The sequence below is a fragment of the Puntigrus tetrazona genome, chromosome 5 (assembly GCF_018831695.1).
Source record: "Puntigrus tetrazona isolate hp1 chromosome 5, ASM1883169v1, whole genome shotgun sequence".
Taxonomy (NCBI): Eukaryota; Metazoa; Chordata; class Actinopteri; order Cypriniformes; family Cyprinidae; genus Puntigrus; species Puntigrus tetrazona.
The window spans coordinates 12,843,126-12,863,812 of record NC_056703.1 but is presented as its reverse complement, the minus strand read 5'-3'; the positions used below and the strand labels follow the sequence as shown (position 1 = coordinate 12,863,812).

The 20,687-nt window shown below is 38.8% G+C and overlaps 1 protein-coding gene across 1 annotated transcript; it reads left to right on the top strand.

The window, feature by feature from the left end:
- Positions 1-114: 114 nt before the first annotated feature.
- Positions 115-19,562, top strand: map1b (microtubule-associated protein 1B). Its single transcript, XM_043240130.1, has 7 exons — positions 115-1,996; positions 4,220-4,321; positions 10,181-10,263; positions 11,027-11,167; positions 11,340-16,554; positions 16,751-16,983; positions 17,076-19,562. Exons 1-7 carry the CDS (start codon positions 1,810-1,812, stop codon positions 17,229-17,231), a joined length of 6,117 nt encoding a protein of 2,038 aa, XP_043096065.1. The 5' UTR covers positions 115-1,809; the 3' UTR covers positions 17,232-19,562.
- Positions 19,563-20,687: the final 1,125 nt, after the last annotated feature.

Sequence of the window (20,687 nt, the reverse complement as noted above, 5' to 3'; positions counted from 1 at the left end):
TTTAATCTCGTGCCCCATGCAGTGATGGGCTCATTGTGGTCCCATGGCACAGCTACCATGGCAACAAATGTCGTTGTCATGACAGACGCCACTTACCATAATTGTTGCTGAAATAATTTCATTCTTTTCCTTCTCTTCATTCCCCTTTATTAACTTATGGAAACATAATCTCCTAATTTTGTGAACAGAGCCAGATACACATTTAGGTGTTCACACACACCTCAACTAACAAGATTAATATTTTACTACTTCTTACATACTCCATTCCTTCACTGTACATCACCCACATCGCCCAGGATTATCATACTACATTTAAAAAACACCTCTGATTGGTTGACACAGGCTTACACTTTTATGCTTGATGTGCTGATTCGTGCCCCACTTCCAGTGCTCAAAACTACAGTGACTGATGCCCTAATTTATCTTACTGAAATATTTACACATGCACACAGATAACAGGTTCATTTAAAACAACCATTAACAATCATGAACGAAAATGACACTGAACAGTGGTGCGTTTATTAATCTTATATACTACGTATACCTCTGTATGAGTGCTCAATGAAGAGAATCTGCTGCACAGCTCCAGGTGAACCCCAATGACACAGCTGTATTGCAGCACATCCACCTTTAAAATGGGACAGTAAAATATGTGCAATGACTCTGCCTAAAATGACATCATCAATATGGGACAAGGAGAAACACCCTCTTCTGCATCCCTGGGAAGAGCACAGCAAAATATAGACAGACGTTATAGACAGACAAAATTAGAAATGATAAAAGAAATAAAATTCTATCAAATTTATAGGTACCACAAGTGCGTACCTGAGTAGAGTTGACGTGGAAACTGAGTTATATTACATTTCAAGTGGATCAAAACCTTTCATTAAAGTTGTCCAAAAGGTTGTCCGTCTTATTTAGAAATTTTTTGATCCACTTCAAATGTTAAATACTGTATATAATTTTCAACTGAAACTCAACCGGTTTAAAACATGTAATATTTAAAATAGACGATATCCAGGTAATATTTAAAAACTAAGACTAAAAGTAAAACAAATACTTTAATGCTTTATATTTTATATATAATTTTTTCCACGTTGATGAGAACTGATGGGGATAATTTTATGCAAATAATTTCACTAGGCCAAATAAAATAGATCCTTTTGTGTGTGTGTGTGTGTGTGTGTGTGTGTGTGTGTGTGTGTGTGTGTGTGTGTGTGTGTGTGTGTGTGTGTGTGTGTGTGTGTGTGTGTGTGTTTGCTTGTTTGGGAAAGGACATGGACACGCTCAGGACAAACTTGTCCCAAAATGTGAGACCGGGGGAATTCATAAGAACTCCTCACATTACTCCTGCAAAGTTTATTCAAAATACAGTCTAAAGAATATCAATAGACTTATAAATAAGAATTAAGCCGTATGAGACACTGTTTTGACTTTTTCCTGTTCGTGCTCGAACAACTGTGGCTGTTTTATGCAATCAATGCAGAACTTTTATGGATATCGACGCGCGATGCGCGCAAGTCAACAAGTTCAAGTCCGACGTTAACGCTAAATCCTGGGCATCGTTTAATTATGTAACGGTTCGAGGTTCCGATCGGTCTCGCGCAGTTTTATGATTTGCTGCATGACATCAGCTGGATGAGAGGAGAGGAGAGGCAGCGGCGGTTCCTCATCACTGTGACACACAGTCTGAGGATATAAAAGCCCGGGCCACTCCTTCTGCGCCCGCTGCACGGCTTCAGAGAGCAGCTCGCTTCAGGTCGCCGGACAGAGAGCGAGTGAGAGTTGAGCGTGCGAGCGTCTGACAGAATGGCGACTCTAGTTGATCCTATAGACCCCCCGGCACCCTTCGGGGGTGTCAGCGGCATCAGGAACACGGCATCGCCCGCGGCCTCCACACATCACTTCGACGAGAGCAAATATTACCTGCTGGTGGTCATCGGGGAGCTGGTCACCGACGAGCATCTGAAGTGTGCCATTGCGGACATCGAGAAAGGTAGCTCGGCCGACACGGGCGCTTCGGTGCTTTTTAGTCCCTTTTAAATGATTGTTGGGCGCGCGTGCCTTCTGTGGTTGCATTTTCGAGTTCGGTCATCTAACCTTGAACTCTATATGGGGTTGAATAGGTGTTTCGAATGGGGGGACCTAGCCACGCATTTCTGCTGACTGCAAGAAACTTTCCATGCATCATGTTATTGAATTTCTTTGTTGTGAGAATATGTAGGATGGAAACTGTAGCGCAGCCCCTCCCTGTTAGTATCTGGCGAGCGCGGTGTGCTGTCTTATCAAAGCCATCGCATCGCGCCACCCCGTTTCCCAAAGACATCATCACCATCAGCACCATCGGTGTTTTCGCAGGGCGTGCGGCTCTATCAGATGGCCCAGATGTTACTTTCGGCCATATGACGAACTTTAGCGTCGTGGGCTAGGATGATTCAGCATGCATATTTATAGTCTGTCGATCGATAAGGCGTATCGCTTGTTTTGCGGGGTGGAGGGTCGTTATAATGGATCATCGATCGGCTCTGCAGTCGGGATGTGCACCATCACCTTGGGTCTGCGTGGATTTTTTTTTGATGCGGCGCGCCGGTTCTTTGTTTCCTAAGCTCGTGTTTTCTTCTTTTCTCGTTGTTGCCATTCATTCAGTAAATCACCTTAATTAAACACGAGAGATATTTTAAGCAAATAAATAATTCAGCTTATCGCTGAATGAGTTGAATTAATCGTATTAAACAGCTATTATTGCTAGTGCTGCATGGCTAGCAAAAGTGGCGTTGCATGGCAAAAGCCATAACTTTTGGCCACTTCACCAAAACTAGAGACATCGTTGCTGCGCATCCCGATGTATTGCCATCCTCTTGCATTCTACTCGATCCTTTCTAGTACGACACCGGCTTGTAGGCGTGGCGCGAACCGCACTGCAGTCCCTACGGAAAGTCAGAAGGGTCCTGTGTTCCTGCCAAAAAAAAGCGTTTCGATCAGTTGTGGGACCAGATTCATTTTAAATTCAATTGTTTGTTAAAAAAACAAAAACCTAGACTCGACTGTTGTTTACGTCTAGACGTTATTATGTCGTCACGTGGCCCTACATCTAATTGATTCAATGAAGCAATATGGAGGCAAATATTGCGTTTTAAAATAAAATTAAGCGTGTTATTGTAACTTTATGTGTCTCACTTAATCTCGTGGCAATGCAGCCATGATCCAGTCTTTATAATCTAATTATAATTTACATTACAAAACACTATACATTTACATGTTGGCTTAAAAGGTTAGTGCATTTTTAAATAAAAGTTAAAAGTTTTTTAAAAAATAAAAGTTTTGTGTATGTGTAGATAAAATTGTGATAAGTATATTTCCAAAAGCTCATTTGGGAATTCAGTACAATTAGTTTAACTCATTTTGATTTAATCGTGAATGAATTGGATATTTACTTTGATGGACTAGTAGGATTCGTTTGAGTATGACTAAGGACAATGAGAAAATGGAATAATCACTCTTTTTGTATCCGCTATATCAGGAGTCATCATCACTTTCATTTTATTTTACTGAATAAGGTATGATTTTTCAGATTCAGGCTGCTTGTTACCACATTGACCTTATTGGAGGTTTCGCTGCTGTTTATTGTAGTAATAAATTAAACTAAAATTAAATCGAAAAAATACCTGTGTTTTTTTGTGTGTAGGAGTAAGTAAACAAGATCTGGCATCTGTCCCCATTGTAATAGCAGTATATTATGCCTACTATACGTGCCTTGAAGGCATACAGTATGTGTGGTAGAAGAAATATTATTCTAATAATCTGTTGTGATCCCATGAGGGGAGCAAATATAATACTCATGTTTGTCATGAGCAACCTGAACAACCTTCTTAATGTTGTACCATTCAGAGGCAGATAGCACTTCATCCTAATCTTGAGAAATGTCCTCTTTAACACATAATTTCTCTTCTGGCTAACCATTGATCATAAAGCAAATTAGCACAGACGTCCAGTCTCCGAACATTTCATAGATATTTCCATACATTGATTGACTTTTGGGTGTAAACCAACAGAGCATGGCATTTAGTTACATGAATTTAGTGATACGGGGCTTCAATTCAATATACAGGAAAGATCTGAAACCCAATCTGATTTTGAATACCTCTCTTTGCACTGATCCAGAGTACAGCAAAAAGTGCAACACTTTTCATATTTTCACACTTTTCCCTCTGGTTTGCAGGAATTCGTTCATGGGACACAAACCTGATTGATTGTAACCTGGACCAGGAGTTGAAGCTTTTTGTCTCTCGACACTCTGCCAGATTTTCTGCCGATGTGAGAGGTAAGCTGAACAGGATTGGCTCACTTCTCATCCCTTAGCCAGCTCGAAACTCTTATGAAGCAATTTATGATGACCTAATATTAAATATTCGAAACACAAGCAAGCTCAAAGGTCAATAGTGGTATATTCAAGAGCAAGTATTTTGTACTGCTTTTTTCCCACATAAGAATTGGCATTAACAAAATCGAATGCCAACTCTCCATGAAATAGCGAAATCTCTCATGTTACAAGGTCATTAAAACAGCTAGAAAATCTGCTTCTGAAATCTACAGTCTATAAATATAGACAGGAAGAATTCCAGTGATATAATTTCAGTGCCAACTAAATTAGCTTGTCGTAGATGAAAGTTGTGACAGTCACCTCAGCGATGAACATCACAACAGCAATATGTTTTGTTACATAATGTCATGCTTTAGCTAAATAAAAGCGATCCGTTTATTAGCACCTAACAATACTTTGTAAGATAATCGTAATGTAGAACTTATTAGCTTCTCTCTTTCTATCTTTAACCCTCATCTAGAGCATAAAGTAATATTTTCTTTTACATTCTGATTTTTGTGAGTTCCTGAAAAATTCTTTTGATGAAGATAAAAGAGGGTTTAGACGGCTTGCCTGAAGCTGTGTCTGGATCAAACCCTGTCCCTGGTGTCCCCTCCTCTGTCCTCCCTGCACACTCGCTCTGTCTGTCTGCCCGCCCCTGGATCTTTCATTTTCTCTGTTTTCCTCTCCGATGCTGAATCGCTGCAAGGGATGAAACACTAAGATAATTAGCAGAAGAATTAATGACAATGGTTGTGTCTGCTTTTGAACTCAAGGGCTTCAAATGCAGTCAGACCTGAACAATAGTGCAGAACATGTCATAGAGCAGCAGGAAATTGTGGGGGTTTTACCATAATGGAAATATCTTCCAAAGAGACACTCAGTCTGCTAATGTAAACAAATGATGAGCCAACTCTGACCTTCAATGATTGAAATGTAATCTGTGCTTGAACACACACATAGCTTGAACGCACACTATAGCTTAATAGCCCAATAACTTACACTCATCAGGACTGTCTCCTTGATTATATATGTTAGTACAGGAAGCGCTTGAGACAGTTCCGGTATTGCCGTTAGACAGCAAAGCTTATTACTTTGTTGAGATCATCAGAATTCACTGTGGAATTCTTATTTACTCATCTGAATGGCTGTGGGAGGAGGACAAAGCGTGAATATATCATAGGCTACTAATCCCCCTTTTAGGATAAACATGACACATGTAGGTGTTGGTTCATTTCCCTAATCAGATTTATTGCTCATTGGGTGGCTTTAGACGAAGCTTTTTAGAAAATTAACAGAGGAATTTGCATTGTGCCGCTTTTGGCCACTAAGCCTTTTAAGTGCAAAGCCATTAGCTGTCTACCACAGACAAATACATAGTGGATGTCTTGATAATTGCTTTAACCCAACAGCCTCCCTTTTTTTTTTTTTTTTTTTTTTTTTAAAAATTCCAATTTTATAACACTTTTTGTTACTTTAATTTAATTTAGTTTTAGTAATAGTTTTCAGTGTAGAGTACAAGAGAGTTACTTATCTGCTGAACTCTCCTACTGGGGTTTTCTCAGAGGGGCAAGACGTCTGAGGCCTGTGAAGAGTACAGGAAGACTTTGGTGTTTTACTTTACTTTAAAACAGTGCACAGATAAAATATTGTCTGCAATTTTTTGAAGTGCGAGAATGCAAAAACATGGTTATTCACATTATTCGCATGGAAAAGATCAGACATAATAAGAATGAAGCGACAAACAGGAAATCATTTAGATTAACTCCCTTGTACAAAATACCATCACGGTGCCTTTCAAATGCTTTGAGTCCCAGTCAGAATCACTAACAGAAGATGAATCACAGCGTGAATCCCGGAAAAGAGATTACAGTAAAAAAAGATGAGGAAGCACTTGAAAGAATGTTTGAGAAAAAATTATGAGAGAGGTAATATTGCGTCTGTGAGGCTGCAGGAGATAAAAGGAACATGGAGGATCCCTTTGCTTTTGAGGAACTTCAGGACCTTCAGAGGATAAGCATATGGTACCTAAACTTTGACTTTTTCATTGCTTTGAGTCGAGATTGAGGCTTAAAAATGTGCCTGAAGGTTTAAAATGAGATCAGCTATCACAGTCCAGCAGATTCACACAGCATCAGTGCAGTATGTAATCAATAGTAATGAATCAGCTTCTGTAATGTAATCAATAAGCACTTAACAAATGATTGCACTGTCTGCTGTGTATTTAGCCTTACATCCTGTCTGTCCACCTGGAATTCTGTGATACTGGTAATATTAACAGTATGATATAAGAACTGGCAATGTTATGCATTTTTAGGTCATGTTAAAATGATGTCTGGTTATGCTTTGCTTGAAAGTGCTAAACGATTGAAGAGGAACTGTGATAAGTGGTATTGATATTTCTAACTATTCATATGTGTGTTCGAAAGGGCTCTGCTATGTCCTGATCAAAATCCTATTTTGGCATTGAAGGGACAGGGCAGAGATTTGGAGAGAGACAAAGTGAGGGAGAAAGTCGAGTTCGTGTTCGTGGCAATGCATTTGTGTGGATGCTTGCTTTGTTTGTGCGTTGTGGTGAGTGTCATTAGATGAGGCTGCGTGCCCAAAGGGTGTTCAGTCTGTATTAGTATCAGACACAGTGTGAGTTGAGATCAGGACAAGAGGGGTAAGGACGGGGTTGTGTGAGTGTGGAAGAGCAAAGCTAGTGGAAGTTAGACAATACTGCGGCTGACACATCTGCCCCCAGAATCAAACCGGAATGGAAGTAGCCCAGCTTTTAGGTGACAATCAAAAATGCCTGCTTTAGCTTACTAATAGTTGTAGATTTATAATTTTTACATAATTACTGTTTTCTGGTTTGATGTCTGTAAGGTGGTAAGGGGACATTTTATACACTTAAAAATATACCTTAAAAAGGTTCTTAACAGCGATTCCATAGAAATTCCATTTTTGGTTCCACGAGAACCATTTAGTACAATCTTTTTCCTACTATATTCTGAAGAGCCTATACTCTACAAAGAACCTTTGGTAACACAGAAAGGTTCTACAGATGTTAATGAAAATTCTCTTATTTATGCACACTGATATTGTTCTAAACCTGTATGTCATTTTTTATCTGCTTGACAACAAAGATATGTTGTATAATCAATTTAAACTGTATTAACCCATACAATATAAATTGATGGGGTTCAAAACAACACTGTTGGGGGGATGTTTTAATGTCAGGTTTAGAAAACCAAGGTATAGTGGGGGATCATTTCATCATAAAAGCTCCATTTTACTCACCCATGTGGATAATAGTTGATGGCAGCAGCTACATTTTCCAAGGGCAAAGGAAAACTCTGCTATCGACCACAGTGTAATTTGTCCGAACTTTAATTCGCACCACTGATTCTAATCACATTTTTTCTCTTCACCTCTTCGGAGTTCCCGACAGCAGCTGTTTTTGTCGCATAAATGGGTTTCCCCCCGGTGTGAGTCTGGCCCTAATGGTGCTGCTTTTCTGCTTGTGTGAGTCTGGGTGTGTGCTGGGCAGCTGGAATAGCCTTCATGACAGGTTACCGCCACCTCAGCCATTTTAACAAACCTGCTCGGATTTAGAGGGGCAAGGAGAAAATAAGTGAGGTTAGAAGAGAATCCTTTATTATCAATACACAGACGTCTATGCTCTGAAGAGTATCTGAAGCTAAAGTAGAGCAGAGAGTACTGCAGTGAAATGAATGCAACACCTCAGAATACCCCTGTGGAGAAGAAATGAAGCCACAGAGTGTTCTACATCAAGTACGCTACACTTGCTACGCAGATGTCAATTTCAGCAGTCAGATGTATTATATTTTTTGTTCCATAGCTTCTCCCTTTCATCATCACACCGATGTTGAAAAAAGCAGATTTCCTCAAAGAAACTCTAATGATCAAAAAGAGAGTGGCCCATATTGGGATGTAGAGTATGCTGTTATATGCTGTACACCTGCATAAAAATGTTCTTGGGGGCAAATGCAGATAAAATTCAACTAAAACACTTTTAATACAAATTAATCACTAACCTAACACATTCAGTGGCTCTTGCCCTCGTTGGTATACACTATCTGAAATGTAACAAATATATAATATAGGTTTCATATGTATACAGAAACATTTTGTGGAGACCTCTTAGAAAAAGTAAAAAATACAGGGAAATTAATAGAAGGAACAGATACAGGTACAGTGAATATGATGAGATGAGGAAATATGAATTCAGAGCGTTAATGATGACTCAGCAGGTGGGAAACACACTGTAATTACTTACACTGCATGAAAGAGCCACCTGGATTTATGCACACACATGTACAGACTCTCACAAAAATACACCATCCTAAGGAGAACAGCCTTTAAAACCCACACAGAGCCTACAAATATATGAGAGAAATACAATAAAGATGTTTTCAACTGAATAAAGATGTTTTTCTAGACCTCTCTGAGGTTTAAGTAAGACATCGGGTCACAATCACTAATAATTGCATACAGCTGTGCCTTTATTTCAACAAAGACTCTCATGCAAAGTTTCCAAATGCATATGCAGTTTTTGTCAATGTCACTGAATCCAGATTGTTCTAAATGAAGGGAAAATATGCCTGCAGTTAGTAATTAACATAATACACCCTGCCAAATCCAGGATAGGATTTGGAGTTTGCCGTTCAAACTTATATATGGAACATGAAATTTGTATGAGAGTGTTTACGTGCAGGTTTTACACACTGAGACCAAATATCTTCAATGTAAACCTTTGTGCTCCAAAGCATGTCATTTATCCACAAGGCTTTTTATACTAATTTAATTTAGGTTGTAGTGTTTCGTGCAAGTGGAAAAATTGTGCATGTCCTCTTGTGTTTTAGATTTAAACCTTCTTCAAGCGATTTTCAGCACCTATGGAGCGCCTGTTCACTGAACCTTTACAAACAACCTCAGAGGGGGGATTATGACACTATGAACAACAATTGCTAAATGAGTGATGAGGCTGATGTTACAGAAGGGGCTCATAGACCTCTGCAGTAATAGCAAACACTCTAATACCGACAGTGATAGAGTTGACCGATTTCTGCAAGCTTACAGCTTCACTGCTTCTGGACAGCATGATAAATTTATAATAGGATGGAATTACTCAGAGAGAGATTGGGAAATTTTCACTTGACTTAATCGAGAGCCATTTGGGCCGGGAATGGGGAAAAAAACTATTAAAAAAAATTAAAGGCATAATTACATTGTCAATATAGTCACGTTGTCAAAGGACAGGAAGTACAGAAAAAAAGTAAAAGGAATGCACAGTGGACTACTAGAAGCTTTTTTATGTCCCACCCATTAGGTGACTGAAAGAGAAAGGATGACAAGTTGCTGGAGGAGGGCAGAGGTTAATTGGATATCTGTGTCAATAGAGTCTATAGAGAAATGAGGAAGAGAAGGAGATGCATGAGTCGGTGCATGAGTACACACAATAGGTTAATTAAATGAGACAAATGTCATATAAAATCACCCCCTGACCATCATAACCATTTTGATCTCAAATTTAAAACACAATAAGGCAAATATGCATGACAAAAGGAGCTAAAGGAATGGTAGTGAAAAGAAAAGAATGAGAATGACTGGCATGCAGTAAAGTTATAGATCAAATAAGTGAAGGCAATATATGGGCATATTTATAATATTTGTATATTTCTGTGTCACAGATCACAAAACTCACGTTTTGGGTCATACTATTGATTTTGAATCATGGATTGGATCATCAAAAAAGTGTGCTTTTTATTTATTACTAAAAATCACATTCAGCATGTTTAATTTTATTTGCAGGACAAAAGATTCTGCATCACAAAAGTAATGTGTTGGAGACAGTAGTGCTGATCAACCCTTCAGATGAAGCTGTTAGCACTGAGGTAAGCGCAATCTTTCTATATTTCTAGAAATATATATAGATGTCTGCTGTATAAAAATATTTTAAATGAGTTTTAGTTGTCTGGTTGATACCAGAATATGTGGGTATGAGAATAAATGCATGGCAGCTAGAATCCTTTAGAACAAGTATGTCAGGGTTATAGTGTTCAATAACAGTATCAACAGAAAACTGTTGACTCATCTAATACTACAAATGCAATATATACATATATTTTTTACACTACACAGATGAATCCTGTTAAATATGTTAATTCACTACTATGCCAGTACATCAGTGAATGATGTATACACTGGGTGTTTCACAATTGCAAACAAACTCACAACACACAATATGCTCATACACACAAAGCTTTGCTCACAAATTGTGACTGCAGTTTGACTCTGCATTAATAATATGGTAGAGCACTGCAGGTCTGACCCTGGCAGACCGCCCAGAACAGTCAATGGCAACAAACTGGAAAATGCTGGCCCTGATAAAGAACAAGAAAGAGAGAGAAAAAGATACGAAAGGCAAAGTAATACAATTCAGTAATATTAAAGCCTATAGAAAAGCGTATAGAAACAAGTATAATTCTGTTAGCTGTGTGCTTCAGAAATTGCATGTAAATAATTTAGGATAACCTTCATGTGCATTGTTGGTTTTGTTCCAACAAACGTAAGCCATGATTAATTTAAGTCAAGTCCATGTTTAATGAAGATTATACCTTATAAAATCTTTTTTGTCTACTTTATGTCTACACTCAGGTACGTCTGATGGTCTCAGACACAGCCCACCATAAACTGCTTGTCTTGGCTGGACAGTGCTTTGAAAATACAGGCGAGCTGATTCTCCAGTCAGGCTCATTTTCTCTCTTCAATTTCATTGACATTTTTACAGATCAAGAGGTGAGTGATTATTAGCTTTTGCTTCGGTTTGCTATATTTCCCAGTGCTTAAAAAATAGATTCTCCAACAGCTAACAAATGCTAAATCTCAGCATGCACAGCAGAGTTTTACATGGTAATCCAAATTAAAGTAAACTTGTTTAGTTAAAGGTTTTAATTCATTTGACTTACAGATTGGAGAGCTCCTAAGCACAATACACCCAGCCAACAAAGCCAGTTTAACTCTTTTCTGTCCGGAGCATGGTGACTGGAAAAATTCAAACCTAGACAAACACAACTTGCAGGACTTTATCCGTATGAAGCTAAACTCCCCAACCATCCTTCCAGAAATGGAAGGTCTTTCTGAATTCACAGAGTACCTGTCAGAATCTGTAGAAATCCCATCTCCTTTTGACATGCTTGAACCCCCAACTTCAGGAGGGTTCCTAAAATTATCCAAACCATGCTGTTATATTTTCCCTGGTGGGCGAGGTGACTCAGCACTGTTTGCAGTTAATGGCTTCAACATGCTGATTAATGGGGGATCTGATAGAAAGTCATGTTTTTGGAAGCTGGTACGACATTTGGACAGAGTGGATTCTGTTCTCCTCACACACATTGGAGATGACAACCTTCCTGGTATTAATAGCATGCTGCGGCGCAAAATAGCTGAACTTGAGGAGGAGCAATCACAGGGTTCCACAGCTAACAGTGATTGGACAAAGAATATGATTTCACCAGATATTGGAGTTATGTTTGTCAACATGCCCCAGAATCTAGAAAACCTTAAGCCCAACTACAAGATTAGGAAAAATGCTGAGGAGGCATCTCTCACACTGGAGTATCTTAACAAGCTGTCTTTAAAGCCTGAACCTCTGCATAGGAATATTGGGAATACAGTAGAACCAATTATACTTTTCCAGAAAATGGGGGTTGGCAAGCTTGAAATGTATGTTCTTAACCCAGCAGAGAATAGCAAGGAGTTGCAGTACTTTCTAAAAGAATGGACTGGTAGTGAAAAAGACAAAGCCCCCATCTTGTTACCAAATGGAAAAGAATCAGAGCTCCCAATCTCATATTTGTCTTCCATCTCATCACTGATTGTGTGGCATCCTGCTAACCCATCAGAAAAAATAATCCGCGTTCTCTTTCCAGGCAATTCAACTCAGAATAATATTCTTGAAGGCCTAGAGAAACTTAAACATTTAGACTTCCTCAAACATCCTGTAATCACACAAAAGGAGCTTAATTCAAATTTTGCACCAACACTGAAACAAGCAAAGATGAAACACAAGACAGACAGTAAAGAAAGCCTAAAATCCACATCAAAGCCATCCCCAAGCAAAAATCTCCACAAAGAGTCCAAAGATGAATCTCTTGAAAAACTAAAAACCCTCAGTAAAACTGACTCTGTGGAAACCCCGGAGCCAACGCAAAAACTAGAGAAAAAGGAAAAAACACTTGTGAAAAAAGTGAAAATGGGGGACAAAGACAGTAAAAGCAAGATTGAGCATACACCCAAAATTGACACTCCCGAGAAAAAGAAAGTTGACCTTAAACCAAAAACAATAAAGAAAGAAACTAAGAAATCTGTTGAAAAAAATGAGGCTGATAAAAAGGCTGAAAAAACCACACCCAAGAAAGAAGAAAAGCCCAAAAAAGAAGAGAAGGTGAAGAAAGAGGAGGTGAAAAAGGAAATTAAAAGACGAGATATTAAAAAAGATTCTCTATTAAAGGAAAGCAGAAAAGACGAAAAGAAAGAAACTCAGAAAGATGAAAAAGAACCTAAAAAAGATTTGAGGAAAGTCGGTGGCTTGAAAAAGAATGCCCCTAGCACTCCTGAGGTGAAAAAACCTGCACCAAAACCAAAGGTTGCAGCACGAGGCAAGGGCCCTGGTAGTCCTGCAAAATCCAAGGCTAAGTCCAAGCCCACTAAAAAAGATGCTGCTGAACCAGTGGAAGCACCTTCCATCTCAATTGCTGAAGAACCTGCTGTTGAAGCCAGTGTAACAGATGTTCTTGAGGCAGAGAGGTCACTGATGTCTTCTCCAGAAGACCTCACTAAAGACTTTGAGGCTTTGAAAGCAGAGGAGATTGCTGAAGTTGATGAAATCCTATTACAGACCAAAATGCACGATTCTGATCAAGAACAAATGATTAAGCATGAAGAAATAACTCCTTGCAAAGAGTCCCCAGAAGCAGCAGAGTCCCTGGATGAAGGAATTGCAACCACAGAAGCTGAGGAGGAATGTGGTGGTACTCCAGGAGATCTAGAACCCAATCAAAAAAGCAATGGTACCAGTGAAAAGTTTGAAGATGAAGGAACAGGTTTGGAAGAGTCATCTGAGATCGGAGATTATGAAGAAAAGGGAGATACAGAGGAAGTGGATGAGCAAGATAGAGCAATATCTAAGTTAAAAGATGATGGAGAGCAAGAAGAGCAGGACACCAAGGAAGGATCAGATTATGGTGCAGAAGAACCACAATATAGACATGACAAAGAAACTGAGTTGCAGAGTTTTGATGTAACAACACCACCAAAGATGTCGGCACCGGCATCTCCTGCTGTTTCTATTCATGATGAGACACTACCAGAAGGTTTAGAAAGTGAGGTCACTTCTGATGATGAAAATCGAGATGAGCCTCAAGAAGAATACACAACATCTGGACACACTCAGTCTACAATTGAGATCTCAAGTGTTCCAACACCTATGGATGAAATGTCTACTCCAAGAGATGTAATGAGTGATGAGACAACTAATGATGAAAGTGATTCTCCTTCCCAAGATTTTGTCAGGTATGGTATGACTACAGATAATGAGAGAAAGACCCTTTCACCTCTCCAAGACCTTCCTGAATTAGAACACTCCAAGAGCGATGCCACTGAGGGGCAGGACTATCATGCATCAGCTTCCACCATTTCACCACCGTCTTCACTGGAAGAAGACAAATCTGCTAAGGAGTTTTTAGCTAAAGACTCATTCTCTTTTGATTCAAACAGGCTCAGTGCTACCAGTACGACTTTGCCTCTTGTCAGGTCACCTTCTGGTGACCAAAATGTAAATGTTGACCATGTTCATGCTGGTGTATCTTCACCAATTGAACTGGGAACCACATTAGCAGGGATGTCAAAAGAAATGGAATCATACAGTCCAGATGAGAAAACCTTAGAGGGCCCTTTATCCCCTCAGTCTTCGGGGCACACACCTTACTACCAATCCCCAGTAGAGGAAAAAGCTGGCACTCTACCACTGGCTAAAACACCTGAATCTCAGGGTCCTATAATTGTTGACATCACAAGTGACAAGGAAGACTCTCCCAAAGAGGCTAGTCCTATTGATGAAGCAGTGCCTGTGTCGCAAATGGGAAAGAAGCAATCACCGAGTTATGAAGCACATTTAGCAACCAATTTTGAGCTTGACCACAATACCCCAAGCCAGACTGACAATAATGATAAAAAGTTAGCAACCAATGACAGTCCTGCAGTCACATCTGCTACATCTTTGCCACAGAATAAAGTAGAGAGCCTTTCTGAAACAAATCCTTTCACAACATTTAAAGAGGACAGCAAAATGTCCATATCTGAGGGGACCACATCTGATAAGTCTGGCACTCCAGTTGATGAGGTTGTTGCAGAGGATACATTTTCTCACATTGCCTCTGCTTCAACAGCATCCCTTGCAACAAGTTCTTTACCAGAACCTACAACAGATGATGTCTCCCCATCACTTCATGCTGAAGTTGGCTCCCCTCATTCCACAGAAGTCGATGACTCTCTCTCTGTCTCTGTTGTCCAGACTCCGACCACAATGCAAGAAGCAGAAGTTTCCCCTTCCAAGGAGGACAGTCCCCGGCCTATGTCGATCTCCCCTGATGTTTCCCCAAAAACTGCAAAATTGCCACAACAGGAAACAAAATCTCCTGAGCAGTCTTTGCCATTTGAGTGTTTACAAGAATCCCCAGAACACTCATTTGCATTAGATTTCAGCAAGCAGTCACCAGATCATCCATCTTTAGGAGGAATGCAGCGTACGGCCACTGAAAATGGTCCAACAGAAGTTGATTACAGCCCCTCAGATGGAACCAGTGTCATAGGAGAACAACGCAGACCTGGGGAAGATGGGGAAAAGGCAATGCTTTTCAAAGAGTCTGATAGTACCCAGGCTGCTTCAGTTTCCCCCTCAGATGCGTCACAGTCCACCCCATCAGTTACAACACCCTCTCAAATTGGGGAGCCTAAAGGAGATTCTCCAAATGTAGGACATTGTTCAGAGTCTGTTACTCCAAAACAGTCACCCCGCAATCACTCCCCTTTATCTCCTGAGTCATCTCTTGTTCTAGGTGGACCAAACACCTCACATGAAGGAACTTATAAAGATAAACCTAGTCCCAGCTCATTTTACAAAGAAACCTTTATGGATAAGATAGAAGATGGACAAAATCTGGAGAAGACCCCTCCGAAGATCGGGTCACCCTCATCTCCTACAGTGTCATCTTGTTTTTCTTCAAGGACAGAAGAGCTGAAACTTGGCTTAGGAACAAATCCCTTCACAGACTCAAAATCCCCCACCAGTCCCAAAATTACATCTCCAGTTCAACATTCTCCTAGTTACAATCAGACAGACACTCAAGAAAAGGTTTCCAGCAGCTCCACATCATGTTCCTACAGCTGTCAATATGGGGAATCTACAAAAATTTGTGATGGTGGGTCCATAGGGCCAGATGCCTCAAAAACAAGCCCTTCTCAGTCACGTGCAGTTGTGGACTTGTGTCTGGTGACCTCCTGTGAATACAGGCATCCAAAGACAGAGCTTTCTCCATCCTTTATAAACCCAAGTCCTCTTGAGTACTTCATGAACGAGGAACATCCTCTGGAGGAGGAAAAGCCACTTGCCAAGTCTGGAGGAGGACCACCCCCACCTGGAGGGAAACAGCAGAGTAAGCAGTGTGAGGAAACTCCTCCAACTTCTGTAAGTGAATCAGTGCCCTCTCAAACAGACTCAGATGTTCCTCCTGGCACAGAGGAGTGCCCATCAATAACTGCAGAAGCAAATATTGACTCTGAGGATGACTCAGAAACATTACCAACAGATAGGACTATTACTTATCGTCATGCAGACCCACCTCCTGTCACACCCAGAGACCCTGCTCCTGCCCCTCCTCATCCTGATGCCTGTATGGTGGATCCTGAAGTCCTTAAAGCTGAAGAGGCATCCCAAAAAAATGAAAGAGGGAAACCAAAAAAGAACATCAGCAGCAAGACTAAGTCATCCGTAACAAAGAGCTTGTCAAAAACAAGTGCCATAAAAGAGTCGAAAGTGTCCTCTCCAAAAAAGACTACAGAAGATAAAGATGCCAAAAATGCTACTAATACCTCTGCATCAAGGGGAGTGAAAAGCAGCACTTCAGGTAACTCTGGTTTAATGAATAAAGGTCTATAGTTTTTTATCTTTGCTTTTAATATCAGAGTCTTACCTTATAAGTTTATATATATATATATATATATATATATATATATATATATATATATATATATATATATATATATATATATATATATATATATATATATATATATGTGTGTGATCTTTCTATTGTTTTTAAGGAAGCACTAAGTCCAGCAGTGGAACATCAGTACCTAATTGTCCTCCAATGTACATGGACCTAGTTTACATACCAAATCACTGCAATGCCAAGAATGTGGATGCTGAGTTCTTTAAACGGATCCGATCCTCCTACTATGTAGTCAGTGGTAATGATCCAACAGCACAGGAGCCCAGTAAGGCAGTTCTGGATGCTCTGTTGGAAGGAAAGAGCCAGTGGGGAAATAATAATCAGGTACCATAATTCTTACAATTGTCTGCTTCATAATTCACATATAAAAATTAATGTTGCCTGGCATAAAATGACTTTGCATATCATATTTATAGGTCACATTGATTCCAACCCATGATACAGAAGTTATGAGGGAGTGGTACCAGGAAACCCATGAGAAGCAGCAAGAATTGAACATCATGGTTTTAGCAAGCAGCAGCACTGTGGTTATGCAAGATGAGTCTTTCCCTGCATGTAAGATTGAGCTGTGATTGTCAAGATCCACATGTGGTTGAGGTTGGATGTTACACAGGAAACAAATGAAAAATGTAGTACACACATTCATAAAAGCAAAAATCTTGGATCACATTCCATCTCAGTAGAGGAACCAGTAAAAATGTTTCTCAGTTGAATTACCTAGTACTTTTTGAGGTCTCAGGTTGTGAAAAGGCTTGGTTAGTCATTGCTGACCACACAAAGAACAGTTTTTGGTGTGAATCAGACCTCACAAACAACCAGCAAAAGCTAAACTAAACTAAACAACTGATTAAATACATACAGTAGTCAGTGAATGAACACTGTACTGAGCAGCTCCAATAAAATGTATAACAAACTACAAATTTACTCATTTACACACAGATGATGAATGGATCACTGAAAAAGAACTCCTTAAATGGTTTTGTTTACACCAAAGGTTGAGGGATTGTTTTAATGCCTTAGAAAGTTAAACTGAATGTACAACAAACATAATGCACTTAATATGAGGACAAATAACTGGTATGTATGATCCACGGTAACATAAATATATCATAGAATGCAAAAGCTACATTAAACTTCATATTCCAGCCACACTGAGTTGCATAAAATATGAATGTGAAGCTTGCTAACTTTGCAAATAAATGCAAAATAGAACAATGATTTAAACAGCTTGAAAACAAATGCCTGAGAAAACATAAAATACCATAAGTTACATTTAAAAAGTGCTATAGTAAAAAAGAACAAAAAAATGTCATACCTCTTCTTCCTAGACAAGCAAAGAATTTATTAATTATATTGTCACAGCCCCATCTTTAGCTTGAAATTTCACAAATTTCACACCAGCCTTTTTTTAAATAGGGTAAAATATTAAATGTTTGAACTCCAAAAATTGTTATTTATCTATTTGTACTAGTTCTTATTTGCATAATTTATTTATGTTAATGTTTTTTATCTGAGCAATACAGTCATTATATTTATTTGCTTTATTTAATGCTTAAATTATTTATAACTGTAAAGTTAGCTTTTTGGGCATTTACTACAAAAGGTGATCTTTAAAATTCAAAACTGAGAGTTCAACATTATTCTTTTTCTTTGATTGCTATTGTTTTCTTCTCATACTCCAAATGGGGTTGATTATCCTTTTTAACTGAACATTTCACTCATCGTTGAGAGCTCTTCTGTATGCACTGTTCATTTATTATTTTTTATTTTCTTAGCTTGTTATTGTTGCCAAGAAGAGCCATCAAGATTGTGGTACAATGAAAGATGAGAAACTTAAAACTTTCCTTTCCTTAGGAATCTTTTATAAAATTGCACTGTACTATAATTATAAATAGCTTAGTGACGGAGTGAGTGGTCGGATGATATGTGCATGTGTAATGTATTATCCTTGACATTTCTCTGTGCTTTCTTTCACTAAGAGGGGAAACTCACTCTTTACTGCCAACAAATCACTGCAAGGATATGACAAATAATTCATGAACTTGGATCAGGCTTACTGTATCTTAAGGTCACTTTTTATCAATAACCATGCAGTCATGAAAATTTCTCATCTCATTGAAGGTTGTCAGAGAGATTTGAATTATAATCATTTATTCCTACAAAGCTACCACAGTATACAGATTTTACAGTGTACCAGAATCTACATGACAATACAGGATTATACCATAGGTTGTTAAAATATTTCAAAGCTATAACTGCTTGAAATATTTATACAACATGTCAACAGATTATACTACTGGGGAACTTGGTGCCTTTGTGGCACAACCCTTTTCAACAGCTCAGTATAACAGTAAATGTGATACGACATATAACTCAAAACTGGACACTTCTTAATTCCATACTAACAGCAGCAATTGTTAACAGATTCTTCTAGCCACATGCTTCAGCAAAGTGCACTGCTGTTTATCCGCAAGTCTAAATACTAAGTACACACACGCACGCACACACACACGCACACACGCGCACACACACACACACACACACACACACACACACACACACACACACCCAGTCTATCACTTCCCTCTTTCCTCTGATCCAAGGTAACACTTCACTTTCTCTCAAAACTTCACAATCCTTCTGGTTCTCTTCGCTCACCTTCGGGTACTAGTAAGAATATGTCTGCAGTTGTGTATGAAATATATATCTTGTGAACATGCATCTTTCCTCTTTTCATTCCTAATCCCATATCTAGAGGATAGTCTCCAGTGAAAGTATTACCTTGTGCTTTTTCTGATGTTTGTGTGCGATAACTCTTCCCAACTATGGAGTGTTTGATGTAAAGGGAACTACATTTAAAAAGAGGGTAAATCAGTCCACAATAAATAGTTTTGTGGAAAATACCTTGTGTTCTTTTTTGTAGAGTACACTAGTTCATACAGTTCACAAAATGTTGTTGTTGTGTGTTTGTGCGTGTGTGTGTGTATTTGCGTGCTTGTGGTTGCTCACAGGCATTTCTGAGTTTAATTGGCTAAAAAACAGGCCTGAACCCCCAGGGATCATGTGTCTGATTCTGGTTAGAAGTCTTACCAAATTTAGCCCAAATAATAAAGTAATTTGTGCATTCAAACTTTTGACCTCAAAACAAAAAGAGTAAATAACTTTAACTCAACTTTTAATTTAAATCAAAGGATAGCAATATTGCATGCTTATATACGAAATTTAAAAAATAAGATGCATTGGTTTTATAGTAAATCAAGGCTGGTCTGCACCAACATCTATTTGATTGAGGGAACACAGACTGGACACTGGCCTGGCATTCTACCATGCCATCACTGCCCTTATGCCATGGAGGACATTAACTAATGATGACTTGGGCACTGCAGGCATTTTTCAAACCCAGACAGAACCGTAGTGGTAAATCAAAATGGAAATGTCTAGCGGCAAAAGTACCAGAGAAATAACATTGGCTGAAGCTCAATGTGAGAAGTCTGGGTCACAGCGTGCTATTACTTTTATGTATCTGAGTATGATGTCAGCAGATCAATGCAGGTCGGATAGGTCATGGAACCTAAAGTGACTTTAGAACAACTGTGAAATATAAATCTATCTATCTATCTATCTATCTATCTATCTATCTATCTATCTATCTATCTATCTATCTATCTATCTATCTATCTATCTATCTATCTAACATAGCAAGCTAACAGGTTTGTGGATTTTTTTCAAGCACTGTAGTAAGTGTAAATCACACATTTTCTGTTTTTCAGTTTAAAAAATGTAAGATATGCAGGGAAGTGGGAAACATTAATTTTGTAGCTTACTGTGCATATTTTGTTAAATATTAGAAAATATTTTTCAAAATAGTAAAATATGCTTTTATTGATTGAGTGACAAAGGTAAACGGAATTGCCACTGAATTCAAGACAAAGAAAAAAATGCTCACAATCGAATTATAGACCTCAAAATGCTAAATTACTGTAGGTATAGAGAAATGCACACAACCAACCTATGTAAAACAAATATAA